Source organism: Aegilops tauschii, chromosome 4, assembly GCF_002575655.3.
Source record: "Aegilops tauschii subsp. strangulata cultivar AL8/78 chromosome 4, Aet v6.0, whole genome shotgun sequence".
In the NCBI taxonomy this organism is placed as follows: domain Eukaryota; kingdom Viridiplantae; phylum Streptophyta; class Magnoliopsida; order Poales; family Poaceae; genus Aegilops; species Aegilops tauschii.
Window position 1 is genome coordinate 517,159,180 of NC_053038.3, and position 9,685 is coordinate 517,168,864.

The 9,685-nt window shown below is 44.0% G+C and overlaps 1 protein-coding gene across 1 annotated transcript; it reads right to left on the bottom strand.

Annotated features, from left to right (window-relative positions):
* Nucleotides 1-5,542: 5,542 nt before the first annotated feature.
* Nucleotides 5,543-6,528, bottom strand: LOC109754801 (cortical cell-delineating protein-like). Its single transcript, XM_073497212.1, has one exon. The coding sequence runs from the start codon at nucleotides 6,457-6,459 to the stop codon at nucleotides 6,019-6,021; it is 441 nt and encodes a 146-aa protein (XP_073353313.1). The 5' UTR covers nucleotides 6,460-6,528; the 3' UTR covers nucleotides 5,543-6,018.
* Nucleotides 6,529-9,685: the final 3,157 nt, after the last annotated feature.

The following is a 9,685-nucleotide window of genomic DNA, read 5'->3' on the forward strand; positions in this document are numbered from 1 at the left end:
AGGGGGTGCGGCCCACCATCATCCCAAGTTTGGATAATTACAAGTCAGTGTGTGGATGTGGTGTACCAAGTGTAGATGAGATAGGAGAATCACCCACTATCACTACAAAATATGTGGAATTACAAATCGGTGCAGGGGAGAGGCTCGCGAAGCTCACCGCCATGGTACTGATCACATTCGTCATGAATAGATGGACACCGTGAAGTGAGAACCAACTAGGGGTGTTTGAGGATTTGCTTTTCCGGTTGCAAGCCACCATGTCGCATTCAAGTGCCGAAGCAGAGTACCGCGGTGTGGCTAACTGTGTCCCCGAGTCCTGTTGACTTCTGCAACTACTGCATGAGTTGTGTTGCCGACCGCCTACTCAGGACACAATTGTTTATTGCGACAACATTAGTGCCTCCTATCTTGCTTCAAATCGGGTTCAACACGAGTATGAAGCATATTGATGTACACTCCATTCTTGATCGCGTGGCACTCGGTAAGCTCGCGTTCTCCATGTTCCTTCGAGCTCCCAATTTGCAGATTTGTTCACCAAAGGACTACCGTTGCCCGTATTTCATGAGTTCCATTCCAGTCTAAACGTCCTACCAAACGGCGTTCCGGCTGAGGGAGGTGTTAACATGTACTCCCTCCGTTCCAAAATTCTTGCCTTAGATTTGTCTAAATACGGATGTATCAAGTCACGTTTTAGTATTAGATACATCCGCATCTAGACAAATCTAAGATAAGAATTTTGGGACGGAGGGAGTAAACACATAGTTGATGCGTGCGCGTACGCATGTCGCCTCCTGGACTTCAGGATCGCCCAAGGCCTGTGCGCCTTCTCTCACGGCCATTCTGTTTCCTCCACAGATCTACTCCCTCCATAAAGAAATATAAGATCGTTTAGATCACTATAGAGAGATCAATTCCATTGTTGAGCTGTGACAGCTCCCTACCGACCTTGCAGAAGAACTTGTCGGCTTGCAGCAGCCATTGCGCGTCCGATGGTTCAGAGCAAAATGAGCGGTGCAACAACGGCGTGGGTTTCTGTCCCTAGAGATATGCTACAGATGCATGTAGTACACTAGCTGGCAGGTCAAACATAGCGTCTCCATGCAGTGGCCAATGGAGACCTTTTTATTCTCCGTTTCACACTAGCCATAGGTTGCACTAAGTACGTCCAGTTACTCCTACTGATTCTCTGGACGAATCTGCTGCCCATTTCACGCGTCAATCGGACGTTATCAGGTTGATTTGTAGCTTATCGTTTGCCTCCAATCCATGGAGCATGCAAGTTGATCGACCATATATTCATGCAAGTAGTCCTGGTCTCGAAGTCTGTCCGGCGCAGGAATTCTAACATATATTACTGGTCAGAATTATTCTCTTTCCATGTAGTTTTGTATGGTCGCTAAAGTGTTCACAGGGATATACCTTCGTCCGAAAATACTTGTCGAATGAATGGATGTATTTAGACGTAATTTAGTTCTAGATACACTCATTTTCATCCATTTCTTCAACAAGTATTTTCGAACGAAGGAAGTATATATAATTATCTTTCCATGTCGGCAGGGTTGCCTAGCTAGCAGGATACATATATGCACGTCGATCTCCGTCAGTTCGGCAGAGAAGCTCTAGATATCTAGCTGTACATGTGATCGAGAAATGTACTAGGATATTAATAATGTGGATGCATCGAAAACTTGCCCTCTCTAGCTGCTTGATTTTCCCATATATGTACAAAAATTAAGTCAATTCGAAAGGATTATTTCAAGACAATGATGTTGGAAATATTAGCATTTTCTTGATTAATCTAATCCACGAGTAGGTAGTAAGAATGGCAAATACGGTATGCATCTCATACCGATACGTAAGCATGTGAGCACGTACAGTACATAGAACCGAACCATCTATGAACAGCGTATATACGGCTAGCACATGAACAAGCAAACAGGGGATCAACGAGTCATACCCTCCGGTTGGCCGGGCCAACGCGGCGGCGGCGGCAACCTCGGCGTCGTCCGTGGCCTTCTTCTTGGCATCGGTGTCGTCGGCCATGGTGTCGATGCAGGGGAAGTAGTGGAAGCAGAGGCGGATGGAGTTGGGGACGGATCGGGAGCAGTCGCGTCGAGACGCTCCCCAAAAACCTTATTGCCGTTCTCTCGGGCAGGATCTCGAACAACAAGGTTCCGAAGGCACCTGCTCTCCCGACCAACCGTGCACGCGGTCGTCGGGATGGGATCGCCGGAAGCAGCACAGAGAGAGGAACAGTAAATGACAGCTAGGGTTGTACGAGAGGGAGTGAGTGAACTGAGTTAGGGTTCACTCCACTGGCCAGCGCCTTCTTATATAGGCCGTCGAGTAGATGGGCCTGGGCTCAGGCCCATGACCGAGTCCGCGAACAGCCCACGGTCCAACGTCTCATACAGTGACACTTCCGTAAGCGGCTCGTTAATTAAGCTTCGGCTCGGCTCATTCCCGCAACCCGCGGCACGCGCGCGCGTCGTGACGAGGCGAGGCGATGCGGGCGGCGGCGGAGGGGCGGCGGCGGAGGAGGAGCACGCGTGTACAACTCCTATTCCCAAGCTCCCAATAGCAAGTGATAGAGCAGCCCTTATAAAGAGGTCTCACTCTTCTTATTGTAGCATTATGGTACTAAACTTTCCACACTTCCCACCACTTACCGTACACATGCATGGGCCTTAGAGATTAACCAGGCATTATTGTCTTATATGAGCCTAAGCCCATCCATAATCCAACAAATGACCCTAACTAGAGAGTTGATAATTTGAGATCCAAGAAAGGGTGTGCGTGGCCGTATTCGATCGATATTTAAGTTACAGGACTGACTGTAAATGGCCTTACAAGAACTGATATGTTTCATCAGGATCATCAGCCAGAAAACCGAGTTCATCAGCTCCGGTGGGTAATCTCGATGGCTTGCGCTGCATCGCTTGTTTTGGCCCCTATTGGCTTGTATCAAACCTTTTCACTTGCCTTATTTTCCGTTTTTATTTTCTGCAAACTTCAGAACTAGTAGCTTTAAACTTAAGAGCCTCATTCTTAAGGCCAGCCAAGCGCCTCCGCTCTAGAAAAAACATCATCTAGAAAATGGATATCAATGGGTTTCAGTTTTCGTCCATATTTACCTATTGGGTGTAATCTTTTAATTCACGAGAATGTGAAGTTTTTTTCATGGACACAAAATGTAAATTGGACCGCAAATTTATATTTCATTAAATGTGTGACAAAAAAATATTCCAGAAGAATAATTCAAAACAGAATGGGTGGTCAAAACTTTAAAAGTTGATCCAAAACGTTGTTTTTTTGGGTATGGAGAGAGTAGTCATGTATCCCTTTTGTACAGAGGATTTTGCGCAGAGAGGGCCACAATTATGGGACTCGGCTCAGTGTAATTCATAGTTATTTTCAGCGACTTTTACTTATAGAAATACAAACAAGAAAACCTTATAAATTAGATATACCCCGCGTGTTGCTACAGTATTTGGTTGCAATATATTATTTTGGTGAGATTTTGTTGTCTCGAATTTGAGTATGAGAATGAAGACTAAAAATACATATTATTTATTGTATTCATTATTATATAGTTGCTAATATTTGAAGAATATAAGTATTATTTCTCATGCATGTTGAGGGAACTAAAATTAGCGAGGTTGATGAAATGGGATTTTCATATTGTTTATAATTAAGATTTTCGATGTATGTTGAGAAAATTGAAGTGGTGATGTTGATGAGATGGCATGTGTGCATGTGAGTCGGTTTGCGGAACCGTGCACGTATTGACACGATCGGCGAATTGCTGCAGCTCGGCAAGTGGGCGCGGCGACACAGGATGACTACGTTCTTGGTGGTGCTCTTTGAGCTCCGCATCTTGGTTTCCGGGGTTAAAACCCTAGGTCTAGCTTTCATTGGTTGTACCTGGCAATGACGGCTCTCTAGTCGTTTTCTTGTTGAAGGCATTGTCTGGTGATCGGACCTTTCCGGGATGAAAACCAATGTTCTAACTTTTGCGGTTAGACATGGCGACGACATCGCTTGTGCACTGTTACCTTCTTGAAGGCATCGCTTTGGAGAAACCTTATATGTAGTATAGGTGTCGTCAAAGGTGGTGGTTTGTACATGTTGCTGCGAGACTCTGATCGCTCCGGCGGGGTTTCTTTATTTTTCTCTATCTTTTTCCTTTTCCCTTTTCGGCTGTGTGCTTCCTTCATGTCTAGACTAGCTCTAGACATTTTTGTTGTTGCAGAGGCTGGGTGTATGTGATATCTCCTTGATATTAATATATTCCCTTTATCGAAAAATGTGTGCATGTTGAGATAAATAAAGTAGTGGGGATCAACTACTTAAGTAGTATATAGGATACATGAGAGTGCAACAAAACCATTCGTTTCGTTCAATAATCTCATGGAATTACATAAAATAATTATAGGTAGCACTTCTATTCTGGTAAAAAAATGTAAGTTTCCAATTAAAAAAATAGGTAAATGAGAGACTATTTTGTAACACATGATCATGAAATTGAGGAAGCTAGAGTGGGATTAAGACGTCATTGGTGGTTGCCGAAGAAAATTGCTCCCCCATTTGGGAATATATGTTCTTGCATAAATATCAAAGTCGGACTTGAACAAGTTTAACTCAGGCTATGCATGGGAAATATTATTGTTGGTTAGCCGAAAAATAATATCAGTAGATTTGTTGTAATTTCTTTATTATATTGCAATCTGTAAAATTTGACCAACATATTCGTAAATTTGCACGTTGAAGACATACCCATTCCTAAAAGATATGTATGTCCAAATGATGGGAGTACATTATTTGGCAACAAAAAAAGGTTGGTTTGGTACTTGACCTGAATTTTGCAGGAATTTAAATGATAGAGAACATCCTTGGAATGTTTACAAGGATAATAATTCAGTCATCCAAAAGGACTGTAGGATATTGTTGTGCATAATGCTATCGTTCCATATTTTCAAACTTCCCCGAGTCATACCCATCCAAAGAGAGCCACACGTTATTATCCATACTAATATAAACATATAATGTTCAAGATAAATAGGTATGCATACATTCTTATGAATCAATATATTTGGATATCATGCGATTTGTAGCTGTTGATAATTTCAGATATATGGGTACCCCAAGCAGTTAAGTGCTTCCTGCTTCCTTGATTTAGCTAAGAGTACGTTGTGAAATACCTTCATTGCAGTTGTACATTCATGTGTGCATATAGAATACATCTTGATTTAAACCAGGGAGTAATATTCTCGGAGCCATTTATTTCTTTGGTCACTCTGAACCAGGTTTTAGCTTGACCTGTTGTTTGAGACCCTATTGTCAAAACCGATCAAGTCAGGCATTAAATCTTGTTCATTTTGAATTATGAAGCTAAAATCTGATTCAAAGTGCCACAATGATACACATTTAGGTCAACGTGTTGCAATATCATTGATGTCCAGTTCAAATAAAATTTACTAGCGTTAACATTGAACACACACACAGCACCCTTCCGTCGACGGATCCATTTCATAGTCCGGTGTAAGCTTAAAAAAGAGAGGCAGCAAGCATGCATTCTATATGTAGCCGTGATGAGAAACAAGATGTAGCTGCCAACACGTGGCAAGCTTAAAAATGTTACAGCGCTTTTGTAAATAAGAAATGGAAAGAAGAGAGGCCACGATGAGAAACATGATGTAGCCGCCAACGCATGTGAAGAGCTGTAGATCTAATCATGCTTCATACCTTCCTCCGTCCCAAAAATAAGTAACTTGACTTTTATACTAACTTTGTACTAGTATAAAGTCAAGTCACTTATCTAGATACCATAACGGGAGATGCGTAACTTAAGCATGCATGCACGAGCGAGGGAGCCCATGCATGCACGCGACTGACATATACATGAACTGGAAAAGCAAAAAATATATAGGTGCATGCGTATCCCAGAAAATATGATAATTACGAGTTCGACGATGACGTTGACGATGCAGGTCTAAATGGCATGGTTTGTGATATAGATCAGCTGGGGCAGGTGAAGTCAGCGGGGCAGGTCTTGCCGCACTGGTTGAGAAGGAGCACGAGGTCGACGGGCACGTTGAGCTTGATGCCGAGGACGTTGGCCTTGATGGCGGTGCAGAGGCACACGGCGGCGTCTAGGTCGGCGAGGCCGCTCAGAAGCGGGCAGCACTGCTCGTTCGTCGGCACGCCGAGGTTAAGCTTCAGCAGGTTCAGCACATTGGCGCATACCTTCAGCTTCAGCGTGTCGATTGAGCAGGTGCCGCCCCCACCGCTGGGCGGCGAAGGCGGAGATGGCACCGGAGCTGGTGGGGGCACGGCGATCGGTGGGCTTGGGACTGGGACGGGTGGTGTGTTGCCGCACGACCCGCACCCATGTACGGCCACGAGGAGGACCAGGGTCATGGCGAGGAGGAGGGCGAGCTTGGAGGGCGCCATTGCCATGTGGATGACGCTAGTAGCTAGGTAGAGTGCACTGGCTTGTGGCTGAGCGCTAGGTGGGGTTTGCTAGCTTGGGATGCTTTTCCTGGGTTGCTTGGGGCGGTATTTATAGCTAGGCCGGGGTGTAGCGCCCAAGTGCAAGTGCATCGTTCATGTCATGATCAATCGAGTTTGACTCTTGCCGTAATTTGCAAACATTATTTGCCACCACTAGTGCTGCTGCTGCTGCTACTACTACTACAATGTAGGATATTACGTGCGTACCATCATTGGGATGCTTAACACGTTAACTAATTTCGAAGTACTCCTATATGCATGCATGTATGTTTGATGGGTTCACAAAGTCAACAATAATCTAGACACGAGACATGATATTCTAGCCTGCACGGGATGTCCTGTATATGGATCTACCATCCACCATTGCTTTGAAATTCGTGTTATGTTTTGTGGTTTTGACAATTTGTCTTGTTTCAGCGTGGTATGTTAGGTTTTCCTGTCATTTTAATGTGTACCGTAATGTTTCATTGTGCAGCAAACTCAGATCTAAAATGGTGATACACTTATTTGTTGGTACACAACGAAACATGGTGATACACTTTGGAACAATAATAAAAATAAATTGTGAAACAAGATAAGTTTTGACAACATTAAAAAAAATAGAATCTCGAAGCAACACATGAACGATGGGTAGAAAATCATTCTCCTAGAAGACACACACATGACAATCGAAATATATCTGGCAGCGCTACCAGCTGGAATAACCTGATCTTGAGGTTCACTAGAGACAAATATATGAGATTATTATGTCGGTATTGATTCCTTGTGGCCATGCACAATTGCACATGCATGCTACAATGGATTTGTACAAGGGGATAATTAATTTTGTTGAAAAATTTCTGTAATTAAAATTCACAAAGTTTCCGTGAGCATGAACAAAGTTCAAGGAGCTCCCCCACTTCAACAATGCGTGTCTCTCCCACTTTCACTTTCCTTTTTGAAATTTTTTGTGTTCCCATCTATATTTTTTTGTGTTTAAACTTTGTAAAAGCACTCAACAGAAATAAATGACCCTCTAAAACTTCCGGGTTGTCTCTCTGGCAGCGTTTTCTTTAAAGCCATTAAGCTAGGCATAAAGTGCTCAAGTAATGGATCCACCTGGATCCCAAGGTATATCAAAACCAATTTTAATTAGCAATGATTTTGCATTTAGTAGTGAGCACAAAGCAACATATATCAAGCAATGACGAAGTCTAACTCTCTTCCTATGCATCGGCATGTCATACATGAACAATTCATGCACATCAAGTAAAGGCCAATACATAGCATAAGCAGTTTCTTGCAATTTTATCGTGTTGGAAATATAGAGAGGTGGAGATATAGTTCCTCTCTCATAATAATTGCAAGTAGGAGCAGCAAGCACATGCATATTATACTCATCAAAATCATCATGTGCAACGGTAAAAGGCAACCAATCAATATAATCCTTAACAAGAGCAAACTTCTCCGATATAGTGTAGTTGGGAGAATTCAAAAAGATAATAGGACTATCATTTGTGGGTGCAATAGCAACAATGTCATTTTTAACATAAGGAACTATAGCAAGTTCATCTCCATAAGCATAATTCATATTGGCATCTTGGCCACAAGCATAACAAGCATCAAGTTCATCAAAAAGGGATATTTCAAATGAATCAACGAGATCATAGCAATTATCGTAGCATTCATCCTTCGGTAAGAATGAAGGGGCATTAAATAATGTATGAGTTGAAGAGTTACTCTCATTAGAAGGTGGGCACGGGTAGCTAATCCGCTCTTCCTCTGTTTGTTCTTCGCTCTCCACATCATCTTTTTCATCCAATGAGCTCGCAGATGTGTGTTTAAGTTGCCACCTTAAGTAAACCATTAATTAACAATCTCACATCTGTCATGGATACACTCACCCAATCCACGTCTACGAGCATAGCATGGCAATATAAGCATAACGTAGAAGTAACTCCCAAGGTTTGAATGCAGGGCAATAGGTTCCTACCTCATCAACTACTTCCCAAAATCCACATGTTATTCAGATCCTAACCATGCAATGTTTGAGGGTTGAAACTAATGCATAAAAACTGGGTAATGAAAAGTATGATCAAAGTGTGAACTTGCCTGCAATGTTGATGAAGATGATTCGCACTCATAACTCTTGATAGTTCTACTCGTCACACTCCGGTCAATCTATCGCAAGCTATCAATAGTAATCACACATAAGCAATCACTCAAAAGATCAGAAAGATCGAAGAAGACGATTCGGAAAACATTTAAACCAAGCAAACAACTCTTGCAACATAAAACAATTTCTAACAGTACCAAAATTATGTGAATTTGGCCTTATTAGAAATTTTAGGTCAAGAGCTTTAATTTGCAAAAAGAATCAACTCGAACGGAGCTACGAAACTCAAATTACGATCAGACGAAGTTCAAATTCAAAACTGTTTGAAATCAAATTTTAAACTTTCAAAAACATGTTTAAGTTGATTAACTGGATAGAGGGGATCATAATGAAGAAGTGGGCGTTGGTTCCGTTGGATTTGGACCAACGGGTAAAAAGTAGTGACCGATTGAAGATCAGGGACTAATCTTTGAATAAATTTTTCACAAACAGGTCCCTGGCCGAAAAATAAAAGAAAAAGAAAAATCCTATCGAACGAACGTTCGCTACAGAAGCACAAGCGACGAATTCGTCCACTACAGAGGTTTAAATAGTGAATGCTCACAAAAAGACGTTTTGGAAAAAAACAAAGACGCGATCTGGATCGTTGGATCCAGATCCAACAGACGGGTGGCGGCGGTTACCGCGGCGATCGCCGGAGTCGGGGAGGACGGCGGCGGCGGCTTCGGTCTCGGCCGGAGCGGCGACTCCGGGCGTCGCGGGAGGCGGCGAAGAGCACGGGGAGGGGCGGCGTGGAGCGGCGAGGAGGATGGCGGCGTCGGCGGCGGTCCACGGCGACGGGACGGAGCGGGGTGGAGGCGGCTCCGGCGAGATGTGAGGCGGCGGCGGCTCAAGATGCGGCGCGAGAGAGAGGAGGAGAGGGCCCGGGGTATTTATAGGAGGGAGGGGGCAAGGTGGCGTGGGGGAGGGGGCAAGAGGAGGCCGGCGGCGGCACGGAGGCGGCGGCGATGCCGTGGCGGCTCGGGACTCCTCCCGAGCTCGGGGACGAGCGGGGCACGGTGACGGGCCGGCTGGGCC